Raw genomic sequence first — 26,050 nt, 5'->3', positions numbered from 1 at the left:
GCCTGGATTGTTGCTTGTTAAAAGCAACCCCCTCATGTGTTTTCTCATCACCAGAATGTAACATCACCCTGGCTTCTGGCTGCTCCTGGGAATAGGAAGTAAAGTGTGCTTGTGACAACTTACTAATGAGTTTCAGAAAAATTAAATGTAAGTCATAAGTTTTGTAGCTTGTATTTTGCAAGCCAACATTTGCACAATATCATCACTAAGAGTCTGGGCTGGATGATGACAGTGTGGCCCCACACTGTTACACAGTCTTAGATCATAACAAACGGAACCTTAAAGAAAGCCAAATTTGTTAAATTGACTGCCTGGCGAGGGTGGCAAATCAGCAAACTAAGAGTCTGGAAATAAAATATTGCACCTCCATCCAATATACAGCGTATAAATTATATAATACACAATGTAGAGAGGTGACGTAGCATGCACTGTAGATTATATAACATGCAACTAGTGCACTTTCTGCAACCTTCGCCTTTGGGCCAAAGATGAACATTTAGCAGGAGTCGGCTCTGAGTCTGGAATCTAATCTTGGATTATGGAACCTCTCAAACATTGCTCTTGTGGTTTCTGACATCATTTGAATCCCTCAATTAGGTTAGCACTCTGTAATCATTGCCAGGCACCCATGATTCTTGTGTCAGTGCACGAGTGCAAGTGTGAGCCTGCCAGTCTGCAAGAGCATGTCTGTTCTTTAACAATGAGCTAGTGTACTAGTGTGAGGCTTGCTCAAACTGCAGCAGCAGAGGTTCTGCAGATGTTAAAAGTATCTTCGAACCATCAGCTGATGGAAAATGTTGTTGCCAGCTTGATGAGGTATTTAGTTGACTTGGTTACTTTTCAGGTTCAAAATTTTAGTATCTAATTGATGTCTGTAAGATAATTATAGTTGATAAGGTAGACAAGAGAAAAATTATTTCCTCTCGTGGGAAGTGTCCAAAACAAGGAGGCATAACCCTAAATTCGAGCCAGGCCGTTCAGGGGTGGTGTTAGAAAGCACTTCTTCACACAAAGCATAGTTGAAATCTGGAAATCTCTCCTCCAAAAAGCATTGAGGCCAAGGGTCAATTGAAAATTTCAAAACTGAAATTGATAAAATTTTTGTTAGGCAAGGATATTGAAGGGTTACAGAAACCATGGCGGGTGGATGGAGTTGAGATACAGATCCGCCATAATCCAATTGAATGGCAGAACAGGCTGAAAGGGCTGAATGGCCTCCTCCCTGTTTGTAAGAGTCTTCTGCCGAGATTATAGGGATCAGTCCCCACGAAGTTCTCCCAATCTTTCAGCATTATTTCTTTATTTATAGTTTCCAGGGATTTTCAGTTGAAGTTACTGTTGAAAATCAGGGAAATCCCCTGTGGAAATTAATAGTGTTTTAAAATAACAACACAACATAAAACATGTAGGGTATCGTAATGTTGTGGTTGTATTACTGGGCTAATAATTCAGATGAGAGTCCAAATCCCACCATCCTAGTTTGTGAATCTGAATTCAGTTTGGAAAAAAAACATTCAGAGGAAGTGATCATGAAGCTATTAAACTGGTTCACTAATGACCCTGAAGAGAAGGAAACCTGTTATTCTCACCCAATCTGACTCTGTATGTGACTCCAGTCCCACATCAATGTGGTTGACCCTTAAGTGGTCATTCGGCTGTATCAAAACATTACAATCCCACTTGGACTGCAGCAGTTCAAGGTGGTGATAGCCCACCATCTCCTTCTTATGGCCAGTAGCAACAGGTTCCAAACACTTGCCTCTCCGACAAGGAAAAGGATGATGAAATACTAGTTTACAAATCATTTCCTGCTGCTGAAAACAGAGCCAGTAACAGCATCATATTGATTAAAAGGCCAGAGAACAGACACTGTCAGTGCCATATCCTCCCCAATCAAACCTCTACCATACCCAGCACAGCCACTGCACAAGGGTTAGGAATGAAAAGTTGATCATTTTATAGCAATAAAACTTACAACCACGATCCCTGTCAATGAGTTCATCTTTCACCTTGTTTTTAAAAAAGATCCTATATTCGTACAGCACCTTCTGCAATCTCAAGACATCCCAACCAATTAAGTACATTTTTTTGAAGTGTAGTCACTGTTGTAACCTAGCAAACATGACAGTTATTTTGCTAAGATCTCACTTGCCTTTGAGTTGAGACTTGTTTGATAATGCTCCTGTGAAGCACCTCTCAATGTTTTGCTGTGTTAAAAGCATTACAGAAACACAAGTTGCTGCCCCCCTCACCTCGATAATGTTCCATCCTGGTGTGATGCGTGATCCCTTGTGAGCGGAAGCTGAGGCTAAGGATGTAGCGTGGGTCCGAGCTGTCCCTCACCAGGAACGAACCATCCGGTTTTCCCTTCAACTTCATTTCAGCATCATCCCAGTTCATCGGACCCCAATACCAGCCACACTGCAGGAGACAGAACAGTGGGCATGAGGCTGGTAAAGAATTTTCAATCTCCATCATGGTATGGAAATAGGTACACGGAGTAGCTGAAAGAAAGACGTGTTCATACAGCGCTTCTCAGCTCTTTACAAACAATGGCGTACTTTTCAAATGTAGTCCCTGTTGCAATTTAGGAAAGGCAGCAGCCAATTTGTGCACAGCAAGCTCCCGCAAACGGTAGTGTGATAATGACCAGATAATTTTTTTTTAAATGATGTTGGTTGAAGGGTAAATATTGGCCTGGACACTGGTGCAGTGGGGGCGGGGGCACGGAAAGGAGAGCTGGGAAGCTGCCCCCTCAAAATAGTGCCGTGGAATCCTTTACATCCACCCAAGAGGCAAGACAGGGCCTCAGTTTAACAAAACAAAAACAGAATTACCTGGAAAAACTTAGCAGGTCTGGCAGCATCGGCGGAGAAGAAAAGAGTTGACGTTTCGAGTCCTCATGACCCTTCGACAGAAGGGTCATGAGCACTCGAAACGTCAACTCTTTTCTTCTCCGCCGATGCTGCCAGACCTGCTGAGTTTTTCCAGGTAATTCTGTTTTTGTTTTGGATTTCCAGCATCCGCAGTTTTTTTGTTTTTACCTCAGTTTAACATCTCATCTGAAAGATGGCACCTCAAAATGAAGCAACCCCTCAGCTGATAGCGTCGGTCTGGATTATCTGCTCTAGTCTCTGGAGTGAGGCTGGAAGCCATGACTTCCTGACTGGGAGATGAGAGTGTTACCACTGAGTCATGATTTATGCTCCAAGGCCAGAAGGCCGTTTCCTTTTTCACCCTCTGCTCCTCTTTTCCAGATTATTGATGTCAGTGAAAGTTTTACAGGTTGTTCGGGATTTCTTAAAAGGAGAGAGGTGACAGTGGTTAGTGAGGGAGAACTTGGGGCCCAGGCAGCTGAAGGCAAGCGGGCTGATTAAAATTGGGGACACGCAACAGGCCAGAATTGGAGGACTGCAGAGACCTCTGAAGGTCGTGGGGCCGAAGGAGTTTACAGAGATAGGGAGGACCAAGTCCATCTAGGAATTTTAAAACAAGGTGAGGATTGGACAGAAAGCCTGTACCTTTTCAAGCTCCCGCAGACTGGCTGCAAAGCTGTTGGAATCCCTCCTGTTCAGCGGGCAATGTTGTGGCTGCACAGTCATCGGCCGGATTTGGAGTGAGTTTTTCTGCAAGTTGTCTGCAAGAGACAAGAACAATCCAAATCAATGCCAGGAATAAACGACATCCCCACACCCTCAATAAAAGGAGGAGAGAGCACAACCAAGAGTGATCACAAGCCAATAATCTCACTGCAGCATTCAGAGGAAGGACAACCACACCCCCAGCGCTTCCTCTGCCATGGAGAAGCTTCAAGAAAAAAGTGACCCTGTAATGTTCCTGCCCGTACCCTAATTCACACCCAGTCCCATTCACTCATCATCCACTGTGCTCACTAACCTTCATTAGCCATGCCTCAATTTTAAAATCCTCACCTTGTTTTAAAATTCCTACATGGACTTGGTCCTCCCTATCTCTGTAAACTCCTTCAACTCCACAACCTTTGGAGATCTCTGCAGTCCTCCAATTCTGGCCTGTTGTGCATCCCCAATCTTAGTCAATCCACTAGCCTTCAGCTGCCTGGGCCCCAAGTTCTCCCTCCCTAACCATTGGCACCTCTCTCCTTTAAGAAATTCCTTAAACTTACCTTTCTGACCAAACATTTGATTACCTGTCTTAATCGATCTTTACGTGGCTCAGTGTCAAATTTTTGTCTGATAACACTTCTCGAAAATACTTTGGGACGTTTCATTATGTGAGATGCGCTATATAACTGCAAGTTGTTGTTGTTGGTGTAGCAGATTGGCTGAGGAGAAACAAACACAATGTTCGGATGCCCTGGTTTTAACCAAAGCTGAAACACTTCCCTCCAGAAAGGAAATGAGGGGATTGTCAGCTTTCTTCCATAATCAAAAACTTGTAATGAAATCAGAGCAGTACCCAACATCAAAATGTTCAATTCCCAAGAATCAGAATCATACAGAGGAAAGGCAACCATTCGGCTCATCATGTCTGTACCAGCTCTTTGAAAGAGCGATCCAATCAGCTCCACTCCCCAGCAAATTTTTCCCCTTCAATTATTTATCCAACTCCCTCTTGAAAGTCACTACTCAATCTGTTTTTACTGCCCTTTCAGGCAGCGCATTCTAGATCATCCTAATTCTCATCATCTCTCTGGTTCTTTTGCCATACAGCTCAAATCCTGCATCTTCTGCTTACTGGCTCTTATGAAAACAGTTTCCCCCTTTTCCTCAGCAAAAAACCTTCATGATTCCAAACACCTCTGCTTAATTTCCCTTTCACTTTCTCCACTCGCAGGGGAAAATTATTGTGGAGAAAAGCAGTTATTCGCCCAGCTTCTTCTTAAATTCAATCATTCTTTGTGTCTCCAGGAACACTTCCATGGCTCACACCATGGTGAGTTATTTTCTCTGCTGTTATGTAGATGGACTGAGTGGCAGCCGGGGAGAGTCAAAACTAAAAACAAAAGTATGAAAAGAACCAAGTAAACTTGGCAGCTATGTGGCTGCATTGGTGGAACCAGTGAAACAAATTTCCTTGACTGGTAGATGTTGGATCCAAAGGTGGGTGTCAAAAATAAGTGAAAATAAGTTTTATTCTCCAACTTCTAATACTTTATAAACCATTTCCTCAGATGAAGGATATTCCTTCACTCGAGGTTTGTGAATCTTTGGAATTCTCTACTCCGGAGCTGTGGGCGCTCAGCCGTTGAGTATATTCAAGTCAGAGGTTGACAGGCTTTTAGATCCTGATCACAGAATCACACAGTGCAGAAGAGGCCCTTCGGCCCATCGAGTCTGCACCGACACATGAGAAACAGCTGACCTACCTTCCTAATCCCATTTACTAGCACTTGGCCCATAGCCTTGAATGTTATGACGTGCCAAGTGCTCACCCAGGTACTTTTTTTAAAAGGATGATGGAATTAAGAGAAATGGGGACCACGTGGGAAGTGTAGCTGAGGTAGGAGACCAGCTATGATCGTACTGAAAGGCAGAACAGGCTCAATGGGCTGAATGGCCTCCTCCTCTTCCTATTTCTTATGGTCTCGAGGAGCAGAGGCAGGGTCTTACCGTTTAAGCTGAGACTGTGCTGGATGGAAGCGTGAGGTGGAGGAGGAGGCGGCAGAGGTAACAACTGTAAGCTAGCAGCAGCCGGGCTCACTGGGTAAGATGGAGGCTGTGGCCCTGCGATATCATCTGGAAAACAACACAAGCTTCCTCAGAAATAAAACCGAGAGGCAACGGGTGGGAACAGGGCAGGTGCTGATCCATCACCCGGGCTTCCAACCTTGGCCGCTGGCTGGTCCCCGCCCCAGCATTTTTGATGAGATTATGAACGGAGGGATTTCAAACACGCCCTCCCACCCCCAACCCCTCCACAACTCCAGAAGACACTGAGTGAAGATCCCAAACTCCCAACACTAATGAACTCTAGAATGACATTGGATGGTGCTGACTGCTGACTTTACATAATCCAGGTAACACACTCAGTATTTGGAGAGATAAAACTAGACATTTTGCTGCATTAAAGGTGCTGTACAAACGTAAGTTATTAGTGTCGTTATTTGCACGCTATTTTAGCGGGTCCTGGGGTTTTTACAATCAAGCAAACAATAACTCAAGTGAAGTGAGGTTTCCCTGTCCTCGATTAGTTGCTCAAGGCAGCAGACGAGAGTAGACACAACTGTAGATGGTACAGCAAGGAGAAACTTGACTCACAACATCCAACTAGACCCTGAGAGTGTGACAAAGAAGCACAAAAAATACTGTTGACTTCGGAGGAGCCGGGAAGGGCACGCCATGTTCAACAGGGTGGGGGCCGAGCTGATATTGACCATTCTATAATGTCATCCAAAGTCATAATTATTCCCACAGGATGAAACTAAGTAAGTAGAGTCCCAGTTTTGGGTTTTCTTATTCACACAGGAATGGCCCAATTGCAATTGATTCCCGGTGGGAGAATGAGACAAATCCAGAAAGCACTTGGCTGCTACGATGGGATAGGCTGGAGTTTCCTGTTTGGACAGGTTGAATGGCCATTTTCTCGCACATCTACCTTATTACCTGTATAAGCAGATTAAATATTTCATATGAAAGGCCACAGCTGAACAATGGCTGATTTCAGTCACCAGATTTGCTGGATCAGAAAATGCAATTCCTCTCTGGAAAAAAAAAAATGCCCAAAAATGTTGGTCTGAAGGCAAATTCCAACTATTTCCTTTTAAAATCCTGGTGTGTCCTATTATCTGGTGCATCTTATGGTCCATCAAATACGGTAATTTATACTCCATTGGCTGGGCTGGGGCAACACCAGATTTATATGGAACAAGCTCCCTGCCCACCCGTAAGAATGCCATCCTCACCCTCCAGTGACTGTTTGCACAGGTCTCTGAGGAACCAGTGACTGTGGAGGTCACTAAGCTGTTAGCAGGTGAAGTTCCTCTTCAGTTTACTCCACTGCTGAACTTGGGGGTGCAACGGAGACATCAAACAAGACCCTTGGAGGGATCAAGTTTCCACAAACAAGCTGACCTAGATTTGAAAATAAACGGCTAAATCTCAGATGGGTAGATCAGAGCATTAACCAGCAGTGCAATTGGTCGCCAGCTTGTTGTTGGCCTGTTAACACAACACGCTTCACTTCCCTCACATAACCAACCCCCTTCATTATAGAGACAAGAGCAGGGTGCAAGACAGGGGGAGCACAAGAAGACAGGCACACAGTCAGGAGCCATCATCTTTACAGAAAAGTCAGTCACAAATGAAGACGGGATTGAAAATGTCAGGCGATGGGCTAGAACCACCCCTTGGTGCGTTTTCTATACTGTACCTAGAAGGCTGAGGCTCCTCCGAGGAGGGGGTGGTGGCGTTGGGGGTTGAGGTGAGGGGGGTCCACGGCGAGAGATATCCAGGTCGACCAGTGACACAGTTTCTCCTGATAACAGATGGAAAGAGACTGGTCAGTGAAAACTGAAAAGGTTTTGCCTTTTCTTCCCCCCACCCTCCAACCACCACCCCACTCACCCCGCCCCCTCCACCACCCCGTTGTGAATGTGTTGGTTTTCTGAATCTGGTTTTTATTTTTTCCCCCCTCAGTCTCTGTCGTGCCTTGCCAGTGTCTCTGCCCAAAATTCCTACACCCCTGGCACCTGCAAACTCAGGTCTACGCTGAGTGCCAGGAATGTTTTATTTTCTCTTGCTTGGTGAAGTCCTCAAAGAGATAACCAGAAGATACAGATTTATGATTAATTGGCAAAAGAACCAGGTGGGGGTGGGGGGAGGGGGCGCCAGGTAGATAAATAAGACATAACGTCACAGCAGGTTATAACCCGAATACACTGCCAAGGTGGGCAGATGCAAATTCAGTGGCAACTTGCAAAATGGAAAAATCTACAGCGTTAGGAAAAACGAACAGATTGGGACTAATTGGATTGGGCTGACATACGTATGATGGGTCGAATGGCCTCCATCTGTGCTGTATAATTTTGTCATTCTATAAGAGCCTCCCTCCCAGTTTGTTCTCAGAACAACTTTGACATAGGTAACTTAATAGGGCACTCATCAATGCAAATCTCTGTCTCACCAATCCATGATAACTATAGAATATCCAGAAATAGGAGTGAAGAGGCTTATCCCCTTTTTGAATCAACACAATCCAACCAGCTCCCTCCCCACAATAATCACTCAACTTCGCATCTCTCCACAAATGCGCCTAACTATTCCAGAAGGTCACAGGTGTTGTGATGATTCAGAGAAACTGTTTCGTGTTAAACAAACTCGGGTCTTTTTCTATTTCATTCTTAACAAAATCATACCACTCTCGGCAGTGATTTTAACAGGCTCAATCCACACTGAGGCATGATTTTGTGTCCCACTACCCAGCCCACTGTCCCATCCATGGATGGGACCATGGAAACCTCCCATCCATGTCATCTAGACTCACGCAAAACCAACTTGTGCCAGATGGGTATCTGTATCATTGTAAAGGTCAGTGTGTTCAGAGCAAGGGCGGGGAGAACACGGGGGGAAGTGACAGCGGCAGAGGAGATTTTTAAAAAAAATTTCTCAATGATCACTCTGTGACAAGTAATGTTGTTACATATAGAAAAACAAAAACTTGCATTTAAGTGGCACCTTTATCGTAAAACATTTCAATATGCTTCATAGCAGCGCTATTAAACAAAATCTGGTATTCAGACACGTCAGGAGTTATTAGGAGGGTGGCTAAAAGTTGGATAAATGAGCATGTCTTAAGGAGTGAGTTAAGGAGCGAGTTAAAAGAGGGATCAGAGGTAGAGATACAGCGAAGTTTAGGGAATTCCAGAGTTTAGAACCTCGGTAACTGAAGGCATGGCCACCAACTGAGGAGTGAAAGAAAATCAGAGATGGGCAAGAGGACAGAATTGGGGGACAGAATAGAGATGTCAGAGCAAGGCCGGAGAACGTTAGAGACAGGAAGGAACGACATCATGGCAAGATTTGAAACAAGGAAGAGAATTTTGAAATCGGAGTGTTATTGGACCAGGAACCAAGGTCAGCAAACAAAGATGAGGTAGGTGCATGAGACTTATTGAAAGTTAGGAGGTGAATAGCACGACCTTGGCTGAGATCAGGTTTACAGAGGCTGCAAGGTGCAAGGCTGGTGAGGGGGGTGTTAGAATAATTGAGTGTAGAGGTAACAAAAGCAACTCCAGGCTTCCCGGTTTCCTTATTTCATCTAGCAGCTAAAAGAGTTAAAAAATACTCAAAATTGTTGATTTTGAAGTGAGAAACTTGAAAGTAAGAACCAAGGATAATTACTAAATCAAATATGTTACCAGGAAAGACACGAAACGGACAGAGGGCCGACATTTCTTGAGACACAAGAGAAGATAAAAAAAAAGAGAAGGTAATTTTTCTGGTTGGGGTCAAGATAGGCTTCTTTAAATTGAAAATTTTTCACCAGTCCCCAAAGCTTCTTTGGGGAGGTGGCTTAAAAAAAATCATTAAACAGCAACTCTGGGATTTGTCTTTACTGTGTAAAGTTATCACAGCAGCAATGAGCAGGCTGCTCAGAGATTTAGCAGGAGGTACTTCACTTCCCAACATTCTCTCTCTCTGTTATCCATGACTGGATAACAACACCCGAGTCAGAAGGTTGGGAGCTGAAGTCCCATTACAGAAACGAGCACAAAATACAGGCTGATACACACAGTGCAATATTGGGGGAGTGCTGCACTGTCAGAGGAGCCATCTTTCAATTGAGGCATTAATTGGAGGCCTCAGCTGTCTTCTCAGGTGGGTGCATAACACCCGACAGCACTATTTGAAGGAGTGCAGGGGAATTCCCCCTGGTGTCCTGGGATAATATTTATTCCTCAACCAATATCGCTTTATGGATATCTGGTCATGTTCACTTTGCTGCTTGTGGGATCTTGCTGTGCACAAATTGGCTATTGTGTTGCGTACATTACAACAGTGACAGCACTTTAAAATTACTCCATTGGCTGCAAAGTGATTTGGGACATTGTGAAAGATGTTATGTAAATGTAAATCTTTCTTTACTTCCTACATTTTGAATTGTGCCTCATTCACCAGATCCTCTCAATAGTTCCAGTGTCACCAAAGCTCTATTCCTCCATGACATGATGCTCTCTCATATACAGCCCTATGTAATTGTTAGATTCGGCACATCCTCCCTCCTGTTACCTGCCCAGATTAGGGTAACTCATTCACTCAGAAGCTGACACTGCCATGGCCTCTGGAAGCTGTTTTCCTGGGATTGAGGCAAATCACGCTTTCTACAGCAAGAGTGGAAATTCACGGAATGTCAGATCTGTGCTGTGATAGTACTTCCTTTCTCACTGAGTGGCAAAATAGCTCATCTCGAAATAGTGACAAGAATGGAGGGAAAGGGAGGAGGAGGAGATAGGAGAAAGAGCAAATAGGAGAGGAGGAAGAGGAGCAGAAGGTGGTGGAGCAGGGAGGGACAGTGGACGAGGAGGGGAAGGAAGTGAGAGAGTAAAAGCAAATTACAAACTCCTTACCTGTGAAAGGTGATGCTAAAGATACTGGAGCGAAGGCACTTTGTGTCCGTGTCAGCCTGGGCTTGCTACAAAAGAAGAACAGATACAGAAACATCAGACAAGTGGGCGGAAAATCCTGCAGAAAGACAGTGAGATTGGTTAATACAGGAAGATACACCCGCACTTGGGAAAACTGTCAAACTCCCCCTGACTCGGAGGCTAGCATCTTATTGCTGAACAGCAGCCTACACTTAAATATTCACACTGTTGTCTCATTTCATAGCTTGTGGGCGGACTCTGCATCACACAGAATAAATCAAGGGTTTGTGACAGGGCCAAATTCTCAGGGGCCTAGTCTGGCTCTGAATTGCCATCTGATTTAGCTGCACATTCTGCCTTCAGCATTTGACCGATTCCTCACCTTCCTGAACATGCGAGCCTCAGAGGGGAGGTCTGAATCTGAAGGCCTGGCTGCTTCCAGCAGCACAAACTCACTGGCAGTTTCAAGGTTCACTCTGGTACACAGCCAGGCCTGCCACATTCAATCTGTGATGGAGCCATCAGGCCAGTCACAGACACAATCCAGAAAGGGTGCGACGCTCACTGGCTTTCAACACAAGTAACGTCCTCCTGTTCCGACAACTTGCACACAACCAGATTCCAAAGTATTTTCCCATTGGAAACGGGGAAAATGAGCATCTGATGCAGCAAAGTTCAAAACAACCAGCAGTGTATTTGTGGAATGAAGCCAAGGGCCACACCCTTACCCCACCCCCATCCCACTGACAAGTGGCTCCCATCCCTTGCTCCCTGAATATCATCATTCACAACCCCCATCGCACACTGACTCGGTCACTGCAGGCTGCTAGGATTTCAACGTTTATTCAGAGGCCGTAACCGTGATTTCGAAGCAATGGAGATGGAGCATAGACACTGCGGGTGATTGTGCTAATTGGACATGCACACACGAATAGCAATCTGTCCAGTTTAACATATGTAAATACAAACAAGGATAAAACTCCCCTGCAGGCATTTGTAGGGGCCACCACTTATAAACGCATAAGAAGAACTCACTCCAAGTACACAGCAAAGCCCCCACCAAAAACCAGCAGCTCCCCCTAGAATCCCCACCAAAAACCAGCAGCTCCCCCCCCCAGAATCCCCACCAAAAACCAGCAGCTCCCCCGAGAATCCCCAAAAACCAGCAGCTCCCCCAGAATCCCCACCAAAAACCAGCAGCTCCCCCCCCCCCAGAATCCCCACCAAAAACCAGCAGCTCCCCCCGAGAATCCCCACCAAAAACCAGCAGCGCCCCCCCGAGAATCCCCACCAAAAACCAACAGCTCCCCCTGAGAATCCCCACCAAAAACCAGCAGCTCCCCCGAGAATCCCCACCAAAAACCAGCAGCTCCCCCGAGAATCCCCACCAAAAACCAGCAGCTCCCCGAGAATCCCCACCAAAAACCAGCAGCTCCCCCAGAATCCCCACCAAAAACCAGCAGCTCCTCCCCGAGAATCCCCACCAAAAACCAGCAGCTCCCCCCCAGAATCCCCACCAAAAACCAGCAGCTCCTCCCTGAGAATCCCCACCAAAAACCAGCAGCTCCCCCCGAGAATCCCCACCAAAAACCAGCTCCCCCCCAGAATCCCCACCAAAAACCAGCAGCACTACCCGTAACCAGAAAAAAACAGTTGTTTATTGCATTGCTGTTTGTGCACAAATTAGACACTGCACGTTCCTACGTAACAACACCGACTGAACTACAAAAGTGAATCACTCACTTTGAGATGCTTTCAGATGGAGGATGGAAACCCATGCTACAAATGAATGTTCTTCATTTCTATTTCTCCAACTTCTTTCAGGAAGTTGGTGTTTAGACCCCAGTTATTGATGAGGAGGACTTCAGCGTTTAGATTTAGCAGCACAAGTATTGCGTCTCTTGCATCATGTTATGAGGACCAGTAATTTCATGACCACAACATAGTCCTAACACAAGCTCCATATAGAGAGCTCTCAAACCACCTGTACTTCACCCTCCAATTGTAAAGGTCAGAGTTCAGACAAACTGGAGAAGGTCATTCAGCCCTTTGAGCCTGTTTCACCATTCAATTAGATCATGGCTGATCTGCATCTTACTTCATCTACTCACCCTGGTTCCCTAACCTTTAATGCTCTTGCCTAACAAAAATCTGTCAATCTCATGTTTTGAAATTTTCAATCAAGTTTCAATGTTTCCTGACATCACACAAATGACCGGTTTCTAATTTTAAAGGTTCTGCCCCCTTGTTGTGGACTCCCCCCACCAGAGGAAACATTTCCTCTCTATCTGCCCGAGCAAATCATTTAATCACAGTTGACAATCAACTGTTCTGCCGGGTATTTGTCAAAGTTCAAATCAACATAAAATGAAGATTTCATCCAGTCAATAACGCACCTAACAAACGATTACTGATAATATTGAGATTTATTTTTACATTGGTATTTCTAATCTTTAATCTTCAGGTGGACACCAACACTATTTCGAAGAGGAGCAGGAAAGTTCTTGCTGCCAGTAAATTACTTCACCCACCTTCATCCTACACTTTTCTGGCTTCGTGGCATCTTGCCCAATTGAGGTTTAGCTATTCGCCTTGTCTGAATATTAAAAACTAGAAGCTATTGAAGTTCAGTGTGCTACCAGACCACCACACGTGCAACACGTTAACTGGTAGAATTTGGACAAACAAGCTGTTGAGTCAGGAATGTACCTGAAGCCTTTGAAGTCCACAATAGGACTAATGCCAAAATGAAACAAGAATTTAACTTTCTTTACATAAAATTAGCAGTTTGGAAACAAGCTATTTCAACCAACTGGTCCATGATACTGTTTATCCTCCTCACCAGCCTCCATCGCACCCTACAAGTATATCCTCCTACTCCTTTCTCCCTTATGTACTTATCTAGCTTCCTCTTAAAGGCATCTATGCTATTTGTCTCAACCAATCCATGTGATAGTGAGTTCTAATTCTCACTGCTCTCTGGGTAAAGAAGTTCCTCCTGAATTTATTGGTGATCCTCACAAATAGAAACATCTTCTCTACTTTTACCTTAGCAAGATGGATTACTTGTGTCAGTGTCAGCTGTGGTTCAATGGATAACACTCAGCTCTAAGTCAGAAGGTTGTGGAGTCAAGTCCAACTCAAGTCTTAAGCACATAATCCAATTGCTTGACACACTCCCAAGAACACAAGAAACAAGAGGAGTAGGCCATATGGCCCATCGAACCTGCTCTGCCATTCAATACTATCATTGGCTGACCTTGGGCTTCAACTCCACTTACCTGCCCCTTCCCCATATCCCTCGATTCTCTGAGGCACCAAAAGTCTGGCAATCCCAGCCTTAAGTGTATTCAGCATGGAGCATCCACAACCCGCTGAGGTAGAGAATTCCACAGATTCACAACCCTTTGAGCGAAGTAATTTCTCCTCATCTCAGTCCTAAATGACCGCCCCCTTATCCTGAGACTGTGCCCTCATATTCTAGATTCCCCAGCCCAGATACAATCTCTCAGCATCCACCCTATCAAGCCCCTTCAGAATCTTGTATGTTTCAATGAGATCACCTCCCTTTCTTCTAAACTGCAACCCTATTTACTCAGCCTCTCATCCCCAAGTTAGTGAACCTTTGCTGTACCACCCCCAATGCAAGTTTATCCTTTCTTAAATGTGGAGACCAAAACTGTACACAGTATTCCAGATGTGGTCTCATTGAAACCCTGTACAATTGTAGCAAGACTTTCTTATTCCTGCACTTTAATCCCCTTACAATAAAGGCCAACAAACCACTTGCCTTCCGAATTGCTTGCTGCACCTGCATGTTAACTTTGTGTGCCTTATAAAAGCACACCCAAATCTCTTTGAACATCAACACCTACAGGTTTCACACCTTTAAAAAATACTGTGCTCTTCTATTCTTACAACCAAAGTAAATAACTTTCACACTTCTCTACATTATACTCCATCTGGCATCTTGTTGCCTACTTACTTAACCTATCTATATCTCTTTGCAGCCTCTCTGTGTCCTCCCCACAGCTTAACTTCCCACCTAGCTTGGTATTATCAGCAAACTTAGATACATCATTCTCTGTCACTTCATCTAAGTCATTAATATAGATTGTAAATAACTGAGGCCCCAGCACTGATCCTTGTGACTCTCCAGTATTCACTGCCTGTCAACTTGAAAATGCCCTGTTTATGCCCATCCTGTTTCCTGTCCATTAACCAATCCTCTAACCATGCTAATACATTATCCCCAACTTCACGAGCCCTTATCTTGCTATTAACTTTTATGTATGGACCAGATGCCTTTTGGAAATCCAGGTAGACTACATCTACTGACTCCCTTTTATCTACCCTAGTAGTTACATTCTCAAAAAACTCCAATAAATCTGTCAAACAGGATTTCCCTTTAGTAAAACCATGCTGACTTGCTCTAAGTGCATTGTTAAGACTTCCTTAATAATAGATTCCAGCATTTTTCCAACAATTGACGTTAGGATAGCTGGCCTGTATTTCATTGTTTTCTACCTCCCTCCTTTCTTGAAAAGCAGTGCAACATTTACCAACTTCCAATCCAAACCCGAGGGATTTTGGAAAAATATAGCCAGTGCATCCACTATCTCTGCAGCTATTCCTCTTAGAAGCTAGGGTGTAGGTCATCAGGTCCTGAGGATTTGTCGGATTTTAGTCCCTCAAATTTCTCTAATACTTCTACTCTGCTCATATTAATTTCCTCATCCTTTTTAGCCCCTAGGTTGCCATCTATTCCTGGAAAGAAACGTCTTCTACTGTGAAGACTGACGCAAAACATTTGTCCAATATTCAGTCAGTGCGATACCGAGAGAGTGCTGTACTGCTAGAGGTACGGACTTTCGGATAAGATATTAAACTGAGGCCCCTCCAATGGATGTAAACAATCCTGTGACACTAGTTCAAAGAGAGCAGGGGGCTTCTCCCCGCTGTCCTGGCCAATATTTATCCCTCAATCAACATCACAAGAACAGATCACATGGTCATTATCACATTGTTGTTTGTGGAAGTTTGCCATGTGCAAATGGCCTCTGTTTTCTACATTACAACAGTGACTACAGGTAAATACTTAATTGGCTGTAAAGCTACAAAGTCTTGAGATTGTAAAAGGCACTTAATAATAAATACGATCTCTTTATTTCTTTGAACAGAAGTCAATTCATCCACGTTCTTCAAGTGTCTGAATTTCTCACATTCTACTTCAAATCATCAGTTAAGGTGAAAAAACCCTGAAATCTGCAATAAAACGTGGAAAGTTCTGGAAGCAAACAGCAGGTCTATTGGACTGTTGGTTAATGGTTAAATCACATGTGGTGAACAGTCTTCAGCTGCAAACAATTCCTCAGATCTGGGGAAATATGAAGAAATAGTGAGAGAGAGGGAGCTGCCGTAGATCTTAAATTGGCAGATAACACGCGCCAGAGGTCATTTTACTGTCTGGTCTTTACCACACGGCCATTTATGGGAGCTTATTATATGCAAATTGGCTGCTGCGTTTCCCACTTTACAAAATGACTGCAAAGTGCTTTGGAGTGTCCTGAGATTGTGAAAGGTGTTTTTTTTATTCATTCATGGGATATGGACGTCACAGCATTTATTACCCATCCCTAATTACCCTTAAGAACTGCTAGGCCATTTCAGAGGGCATTTAAGAGTCGACCGCATTGCAATGGCTCTGAAGTCACATGTAGGCCAGACCAGGTAAGGACCGATTTCCTTCCCTAAAGGACATTAGTGAACCAAATGGGCATTTATGACAATCGACAACTGTTTCATGGTCATCATTAGACTTTTAATTCTAGGCCTTTTATTGAATTCAAATTTCACCATTTGCCATGGTCCCCAAAGCATTACCCTGGGTCTCTGGAGTACGAGTCCAGTGACAATACCACTACGCCACTGCCTCCCCTTAATTAAGAGCAAGTCTTTCATCTGCTTTACACAGCTAGTTGTTATTATCTGGACAGGGCAGTGGAAGCAGGTTCAATAACAACTTGTAAAAGGGAGTTGGATATATACTTGAGGGGAAAAGATTTGTAGGGATTTGAGGGAAAGGAAAAGGGGAGTGGGACTAATTGGATAGTTCTACCCAAGAGTCAGCGCAATCACAATGGGCTGAATGGCCTTCTCTGTGCTGCACATTCCATGAAAGAAAATAGATGCTCTCCTCAGAAGCAGATCTAATACAGAGTACATTGGGCAATGGGAATGCTGCAGCTTTCCCTTTGCGACTCTCCTCTTCCACCTCATCCCTTCCTACATCACCACATCTCTTCATGGCTATCTTCCTCAGCAGAAAGACAGGCTGGAGTTCTCTTCTTCAGACCTCTGCTAATCTCAGCCTGTTGGTGCTCACTAGGCAAGTAGGAGGGGCCCACGGTGTCTCTCACTTTCTCTGTGAGGACAAGCCTATCTTCAGTCCACCTTCTCCTTGTATCTTCACTGAACTTAAATGTGAAACTACTGATCACATCTCCTCTAACCCAGGACTTCCAAACTGTGGAATTTCATACATTACCAGTGTTCCTCTTCTAGTCCATGGGCTTAAACCTCAGCAACTTGAAGCACAACCTTCTGATTTAACTCCTATCTCCTGCACTATTGGCCTTGACACTTCTCGTAATTTTGGAACAATGACTGGGACAGGCTTGGGGACCCTGAACTCTCCCTTGGGACGGGTCTGGAAATGATAAACACTGCACAAATGCCAGCGATATGCTTGAAAATTGCAAAGGGAGATGAGTTGGTGTGAGAAACAGATTATGTGCTACACAAGATGGTTAGATTATGATCTCAGTTGAGCAGAGTCTGCGGCAACCATCAGTAACTGGGTAACACGCTCGTCCCCATCAGGTATCCTATATTTGACAAAACTAACTGACTTACCACTCAAAGCTATTAAAATTAAATTTATAAATAGCTCACCTGAAATAGCTCTGCCTCATCTAATGTATAAAGTGCTGTGATGTACAATCCCTCTGACAGTGAGACACATGCAGGCTGGATGATTCATTGTATAGAGAGCAGGAAGCATTATCTCAGCACACTTGGGTCTATAAATAATTTACAAAGCAGCCAGTACAGCAAGTGTTAGTTCATGTGGAGGTCTCACGGATCTATATATTCAGTGGCGTCTGTCCCATGACTGGGATGGTGGTGATGGTGGTGGTGGTGGTGGAGTTTTCTTAAAGCATCATGCCCTGTTACCACACCTTTGGGTGCCCTCTCCTCTACTTGGATTCAGCAACTGCTGCTTGTGGCACAAACAGGCCCTTCAGTCCAACCTTATCCACGCTAGCATTTACGCATCCTGATTCTTTGTCGTGTAACTCAACCAGGATAACCCTCTACTGCTTTCTCCAACATTGATATTATTCACCTCAATGACTAGAAATCCTCCAATTGAGAAGTTGAAATCCAAGGACAGGTCCACACATAGGCTGACTTAGATGCCTAACAATATCAGCCCTCTTTGTCTTTTTAATGATCTGATTTGTGTCCTCTCTCTGTTTGACCTTCTCCATTGAAACTGCATGTGCTTATGCAGGCCCTCTTCAAAAGACTTAACACACTGACGCAACAGAGCCATTGAGAATGTCCTTTTGGAGGTCAGACACTCAGAACTGCACACAACATTCTACATTTAGACTGACCAACAAGCATTAAACAAAGGTTAAAATAATCTTGGATTCTAGTTAAAAGACTTCAGGACTTGATCCGTTTTGTCTGATAACAAGGCTCACATTGATTAGATATTGCCAACGAGGAGTCATTAATTGCACCTAAACCCTATTCTTTTTCCCATCTGTCAATGGACATCAATCTGATTATTACCCCAGTTCAGTGCAGAGGGTCATGATGGGTGTAACCAACAAGTTTGTGAATCTTTGCGAACATGGCAAGGCATCTAACATTCAGCATGTAGAGAACGAAGGAACTTGCATCTCTAAAGCACACATTGCTTCATGCACAATGGGGGCAACTTTAACCAAACTTTCTAAGTGGGAGACCCAAGGGATTGGGCAGAACAAGTAAAATCAGGCCTAATGGAAAATTAGCGCTGCACCTGTTCCCATCAGTTTCACAACCACAACCCAAGTAGAACAGTCCTCCTCATGTATGGACCAGCATCACTAAAAATAACTGTAGCATAAGAGTCTGGCACATATAACGTGGGACTGAGTACAGTACTGCCCACAGTGATGTAAGTGAACACATGACCTGCACCTAGGAGTCAGTCTAGTGTTGGACAGAGCTGTGTGCACAAGCAAGCAGGGAGACAGCTCCTAGCCATAACCTAGTCTATAAGACCATAAGACATAGGAGCAGAAATTAGGCCATTCGGCCCATCGAGTCTGCTCCGCCATTCAATCATGGCTGATAAGTTTCTCAACCCCGTTCTCGTGCCTTCTCCCCGTAACCTTTGATCCCCTTACCAATCAAGAACCTATCTATCTCGGTCTTAAATACACTCAATGACCTGGCCTCCACAGCCTTCTGTGGCAATGAATTCCATAGGTTCATCACTCTCTGGCTAAAGAAGTTTCTCCTCATCTCTGTTTTAAAAGATCTTCCCTTTACTCTGAGGCTGTGTCCTCGGGTCCTAGTCTCTCCTACTAATGAAAACATCTTCCCCACGTCCACTCTATCCAGGCCTTTCAGTATTCTGTAAGTTTCAATCAGATCCCCCCTCATCCTTCTAAACTCCATCGAGTATAGACCCAGACCCTCAAACGTTCCTCATATGTTAAGCCTTTCATTCCTGGGATCGTTCTCGTGAACCTCCTCTGGACCCTCTCCAGGGCCAGCACATCCTTCCTGAGATACGGGGCCCAAAATTGCTCACAATATTCTAAATGTGGTCTGACCAGAGTCTTATAAAAGCCTCAGCAGCACATCCCTGCTTTTATATTCTAGTCCTCTCGAAATAAATGCCAACATTGCATTTGCTTTCCTAACTACTGACTCAACCTGCTAGTCAACCTTAATATATACTGTATATACATACATGGTTCTTGAAGTTAAGAAATACATACAATTAACATACTTAAGACTATGAAGACTTCATTAAAACCTACTGTATGGTATCCCATACCCTACAACAACTTCATTTGCCGTTTATCCTATAGCTGGCTGTGGGATCTTGCTGTGCGCAGATAGGCTTCTGCCTTTCCCTGCATTGCAACACTTAAAAAGGTTTCTCATGAAAAGTCATCAGTCTGAAATGTTAGTTTCTCCCCCCACAGATGCTGGACATACTGAGCATTTCCAGCATTTTCTGGTTTTATTTCAAAAGTACTTCATTGAGCATGAAACTCATGAAAGGTGCTACGCAAATCAAAATTCTCTATCGTATTTAATTTAAAGAAAGGTGAAAACAGACCGAGATATTGGGAAAGGTGGGGGATAAGTAGGATTCATGGACCCAAGGTCAACAAAGAACTTCCCTCTAAAACAAGGTAACAGATAACAAGTCAAAGAGGATCACGGTTGCTGGATCAAAATCTTGAGGCTTTTCTACTGAACACAAACAGGGAAGCAGACGTGGGTTGCAATAGTTTAAGGAGAAGATTCGCATCACCTTCCCAAGGCTGTAAGAGGTGGGCAATAAAGGCATCCTTGCAAGTGCCAACCACATCCTGAGAATAAATTGAAATAAAATTACCTGGTCGTTCATCGCTGCATATAATTACACATCTGAATTAACTGTCTGAGAACAGATTTCTCATTAATTTTAAATTGCATTAAAAAAAATCCTTCCATTCTGAGTTCAGAGAACTCCAGTCAAAGCAAAATCCTAGCTGTGTGCAAGTTTATTAAAAAACGATCCGTGTGTCCAGTCAACAACAGAAACTCTTCATATCAGTATCGAGTCTGGGAACAAGTGCTGGCAATGTGCTGTGTTATTGCTGCTGTGCTGAAGGGATTGGTCTGGCACCGTAACAACGTTGAATATTGCTGCTGTTCACTGGAGTCCCCATGGGCTCGACCCCCTTCTCCAACTGACGCCACCTCATGCTGATAAAAATGGATGCAACCAAGTACGAAAATGCAGTAAAGCAGCTCGACAGAGGCAGTATAGTACAGAGTCGCCTGCCCCTCCCATCCCAAAACACACTACAGTGTAATTGACACCAGATAGACGGCAGTGATTCAAGGCAGTTCACCATCACCTTCTCAAGGACAATTAGGGATTTGAAAACAAGGATGAGAATTTTAAAACTGATGTCTTAACGAGCAGAGGGGTAATGGGTGAACAGGGCTTGGTGCAAGTTTTGGATGAGCTCAAGTTTATAGAGGTCATCCCCACTTTTTTAATTTCCAGCAATGTTGTGTGCTGTGGACTATTCGATTATCCATCTTTACCTCTCCCTAAAACCACCAAGCCATTCTCCAACCAAATAATGTAACTAAACTGCCTTTTAAAAAGTAATGGATCTCCTTGCTTCAACTGTTCACTGATGTTTTTGTGAACATTGTGATGTGAGAAATATTATTTCCTTGCAATGCTGATGCAACCATCAAATGATTTGTTAATGAAGGTTTGTAGCTAGACCCTCTCCTGGTCAGTGAACTCTTGCTTATTCTACTATATTAATCCAAGTGTTGTTTTAAATGTAGTCATTTAGCTCTGGGAGTAATATTCGATTTGGCTCATCATAAAAGATAGCAAGACTTTCATTAATATAGCACCTTTCATGACCTCAGGATTTCCCAAAGCATTTTACAGCCTATGAAGTATTTTTGAAGTGCAGTCATTCTTGAAAAGTAGGAAACACAACGGCCAATGTGCGTGTAGTAGGTTCCCACAAATAGCAATGCAATAATCTGATTTTTCTGATAATCTGATTTTTTTTTTTAAAGTGACCTTAAATTGAGGGATAAATATCGACCAGGAAATGAGAGAGCACTCTCCTGCTCTTCTTCAACGTACTGTCATGGGATCTCTAACATCTACAAGCGTTGACCGACGGGACCTCAATTTAATGTCTCAACCAAAGATTGGCACCTCTGACAGTGCAGCACTCCAGAGTACGGCACTGGGTGTGTCAGCCTAGATTCTGTGTTCAAGCCTTTGGAGTGGAGCTTAAACCAACATCTAATTTGGAGGGGAGTGCGCTAGCATTCCATTAGCTTATGAACTTTGAACCTGCTACATAAGAAATCCAGGCTGCCTCCAAGCCAGTGAGGTTATGAAAAACATCCTTTGCTTTTGCTATGATCATTAGGTTCACTACAGTTCCCATGGCACTAACCTAATAACAACACATGTAATTACGATTCAGGCCAATAAAGGTAAGAAAGCTCAACGATATTTGATTTTAACTGGTTCTGAAGCTAAAAATTACACAGCTTCCAAAAATAAAGCCATTTGCTCAAATAATTTCCAAGAGAGAATGCAATTTTATTGAACAGGGGAGAAACATAAATGTCTTCAAACATTTCAAATCAGTCTGTGATACCACCCACAGAACTATTTGAGATTCTGGCAAAATAAGATATTCCTTTTGGAATGAGAAATCAACAAAATCACACATTGTTTCTTCTCAATGCTGTTTCTTTTCCTTCCTATACCTAATGCAGATTTTTTTCTTATAAAAGTATATGCAGGGACAATGTTGTTAAGAATTTGTTGGATATTCAGAGATTGCAGCTTCAGAATGTCAAACCCAACCCAAGGCACAACAGAAAAACCTTTCAGATCTCACAGATGAATTAAGTTAAATAAATAAGAAAGCAAAACAAAACAGTACTCGAAGATGGGTTATAACCGCGTTTAAAGCAGTTAGATTTATAACAGCTCTGAGGCCCAGTTCTACTGAGACATAGTCCCTGCAATGTAATCTTATTATAAAGCTACTTGCTGATTTGGTCTGACAGCAAAGTGCGGCATTGGCAACAAACTGGTAAGTGGAAATAGAACCTTTAACTCTTTCATCACCAAACTTCATTTTCATCCTGATGCATCCAGCCCTCAATAGCTTTATCAAAAGCTGGTATATATCCCTCGGCACATTACTGACATCAGCTAAAGATTAACAAAGGTTTGATCTTCAATTGGTTCAAAGCGAGAGGCTTGCAGAAATCTAGTGCTTTTCACTGCTGTAAAATACTCTATTCTTACATAAATAGGATATGATTCAACCTCATATGATTAATTTTTTTGTTTTTCATTTACAGAAAGCTTGCAGATTTGAACTGCAATGAGAAATAATAAAATGGCTGAAAGTTGTTCATTCCCAGATGCTTTGGGGTTTAATATATCAAAGTACAGTTTAGCTGATGGTGCTGTTTAGATTTTGCTGCAAGTGCAGAATGTACGAATTGTATCCATTGACTTATTTTAGTGGCTACATTGTGAAGCAAGATAACCAAGGCAGTCTCGAGGAACAAATTAGGACAATGGAACTCCGGATTATTAGTTATTCCCAAGTGGTAATCGCATTGCATTTGGTGTTTTGAAGGAATGGGTATTATCCACAATAACACTTGCCCTGCTATAACAAATGGGTGATGACTGTTTAGGAAAGATCTCAGGCATTCCTCAACAAGTTGGAGAAAGCAACAGGATCTATAGGATCGATGAAGATTATATCTCTTTCCAGCGAAAAGAAAAGGGCAACACAGGCAGGGAACAAGCAGCCAAATAAAGACATTACATTTGTCTGGACTTGATTGAAGACAATAAAGGGAGTACATTGCAATCATATTTGGTGTCAGATTCAAACAGCCAATGAAGTACTTTTGAAGTATTGTCCTTTTTTACTTCACCCTTGTATTTTCTATACTCCTCTAGGCTTTCTAATGCATTTTTTTTGTGACTGTCATAAGCTTTGTTTTTCTGCTTTATTTTATCCTGTATGCTTCTAGATAACCAGGGAGCTCTAGATTTGGCAGTACCGCCCTTTATATTTGTGGGGACATGTCTACACTGTGCCTGTATAATCTCGCTTTTGAATGCCTCCCATTGGTCTGTCACTAATTTCCCTTCTAGTAGCTGTAACCAATCCACTTTTGCCAGATCATCTCTCAGTTTCTTAAAATTCATCTTTCCCCAACTTAGAACTTTTACTCCTGTTCTATATTTATCCTTTTCCATAATTATGTTAATTCTAGTCACTATTTCCAAAATGGTCACCCACTGTTACTTCATCCATTTGCCCTGCTGCATTTCCCAAGACTAAATCTAGAATTGCATTCCCTCTTGTTGGGCATGTTACTGGCCAAAATAGTTCTCTTGAATGCAGTTTTTAAGAATTTGTGCCCTCTGTGCCCTTCACACTGCTCGTAACCCAGTTGATATTAGGGTAGTTGAAGTCTCCAACTATTACTGCCCTAACATGTACCCTCTCGAACCCCTTGATAATTTTACAGACCTCAGTTCCAGGAAGCCTGAATGTGCATTGGGAGAGATCAGGATTCAGATCGTCTGGAATTCCCTATGGGTGAATAGCCTGACGGCAGGCAAGGGAGTGTACACTCTGTACACACCTCTGGAAGTGTAACAGCAGCCAATACAGAGCAAATTGGGAAAGGGACAAATAAGAGGTTACAACTGGAAAATAAAAAATGACTATGCAACAGGGGTTCAGATAGTTCTTTGCTCAATTCTCAGATATTGTGTCAATAAAATTCCCCAGAGACAGGCACTGCGAGGAATACACTTGTCCCAATTAAAATTTTACATATCCCAGGAGCAACTCAAATGTCAAATGCAGAAAGATACTCCGAAGATATTTACAATTAGCTCAACGGTTGCCTTTTGAAATCTCCAAATAAGCACTCGCCATAGTGGGCGGCTGTCATTAGTGTCATGTATCATTTGCAGTCCATCACATTTTTCATGGGTACACAGCCCATGTATTTTGACCACAGTCACACTAGTATCCCTGGCCAGAAGAGAGATAATTGGGTCATTTCCCCTGCCAATAGCTCCAGGAAACTGCATTGCAGTAAGTAGCTGGCATTGATTTGATATCATTTGTATGTAACAATCTTCCACTCTACATTTTGCTGCAACAAATCCCCCTGCTATTATCAGGGCACATGGCTGTAGTTTTGGTCATGGAGTTTTGTTTACTGCAGTTCACAGAGACCCCTTTTTAAACAGACTCTGTAGACCGTTTGCTAATAGTGCATTGTTTAGATTCCATTCACTGAGTAAATGTACATTGTTTGCCTCTAGTTCTGCGCAAGTCCCGCCCCACCTCCAATCATTGACACACTGCATATGTATTAAGCAAGGAGGTTATGATAAACCATAACAAATCACTGATTAGGTCTCAGATAGAGTACTGTGTCCTAACTCCAAGCAGCACACTTTAGGGAGAAAGTCAATGCTTGGAGTAGGTGCAAATGAGATTTACCAGAACGGTGCCAGGGTTGAGGAACCTGAGGTATGTCGAGAGATCGGAGAAGCTGGGGCTATTCTCCTTAAGAATGGAGAAGGCTATGGAGAGATTTACTAAAGCTCTTCAAAATTGAGGGCCTTGATAGATTAGATCAGTAAAAACGATTTCCACTGGCACGAGTCAGGAACCAGAGGCCACAGATCAGTGGCAAGGAAAGTGGGATAATGAGAACTGCTTTTACACTGCAAAGTCTTATGATCCAGAATGCACAGCCTGAAAGGATGATGGAAGCACAATAATAACTCGGATATATATTTGAAAAGCAAAATTTTGAAAGGCTTTGGGGAAGGAGCAGGGGAGTGGGACTAATTGGATAGGTCTTTTCAAAGAGCCAGGATAGGTTGATGGGCCAAACAGCCTCCTTCTGCGCTGTCAGGTTCCATGATATTCCCTGACTCTTGGTGTAGGATCACTCTTCACATTACCAAATACACTGTTTTCAGAATAAAACTAGCAAGTGCCTGAAGTACACAGGTCAGTCCTTGTGTAAAGAAAAAGACCGGGTCAAAGTTTCAGGTTCCATCAGAGCTAGTTATGAAGTTTCAGGCACACTCCCCAAAACTTTACAGGTGCTGACTGGACAGCTGTGTATTTCCAGCATTTGCTGCTTTCTCTCCTCCTCCTCCTCCTCCTCCTCCTCCTCCTCCCCCCCCAAACCCCTTGTTTTCTACAGTTCCTCTGAAGAGAGTTTTAAGCAGATAATCGCACTGACTCTGGTGAATTGGAATATTGTGTTGCAATCTCTCCAAATGTAGATCCAGTATCAAGTTTATTGTATTCATTCATAGGATATGGGCATTGATGGAAAGGTCAGCATTTATTGGCCACCCCCAATTGTCCTGAGGGAGATTGTGGTGAGCTGCCTTCTTGAACTGCTGCAGTTCATATAGTGTTGGTACACCCATAGTGCTAATAAGGAGGGAGTTCCAAGTGACAATGAAGAAACAGCAATATATTTCCAATTCAGGATGCTGTGGGGCTTGGAAGGAAACTTGCAGATGGTGGCGTTCCAATGTATTTGTTGCCCTTATTAGGGGTAGAGTTT

The 26,050-nt window shown here is 43.4% G+C and overlaps 1 protein-coding gene across 2 annotated transcripts in view; it reads right to left on the bottom strand.

The window, feature by feature from the left end:
• Window positions 1-26,050, bottom strand: part of socs7 (suppressor of cytokine signaling 7) — a 68,541-nt gene that overhangs the window by 24,837 nt on the left and 17,654 nt on the right. The window contains exons 2-6 of one of the 2 annotated variants that reach the window (XM_041173490.1): window positions 10,547-10,611; window positions 7,351-7,455; window positions 5,592-5,717; window positions 3,522-3,637; window positions 2,253-2,421 (exon numbers count right to left, since the gene is read on the bottom strand). In XM_041173490.1, the coding sequence (XP_041029424.1) occupies window positions 2,253-2,421; window positions 3,522-3,637; window positions 5,592-5,717; window positions 7,351-7,455; window positions 10,547-10,611 (581 nt within the window). The remainder of the gene's footprint in view (window positions 1-2,252; window positions 2,422-3,521; window positions 3,638-5,591; window positions 5,718-7,350; window positions 7,456-10,546; window positions 10,612-26,050) is intronic. The other variant, XM_041173491.1, reaches the window with a different exon arrangement.

The sequence above is a fragment of the Carcharodon carcharias genome, chromosome 23 (assembly GCF_017639515.1).
Source record: "Carcharodon carcharias isolate sCarCar2 chromosome 23, sCarCar2.pri, whole genome shotgun sequence".
Taxonomy (NCBI): domain Eukaryota; kingdom Metazoa; phylum Chordata; class Chondrichthyes; order Lamniformes; family Lamnidae; genus Carcharodon; species Carcharodon carcharias.
The sequence above is the reverse complement of the archived record's forward strand: the minus strand, read 5'-3'. Positions and strand labels throughout refer to the sequence as shown.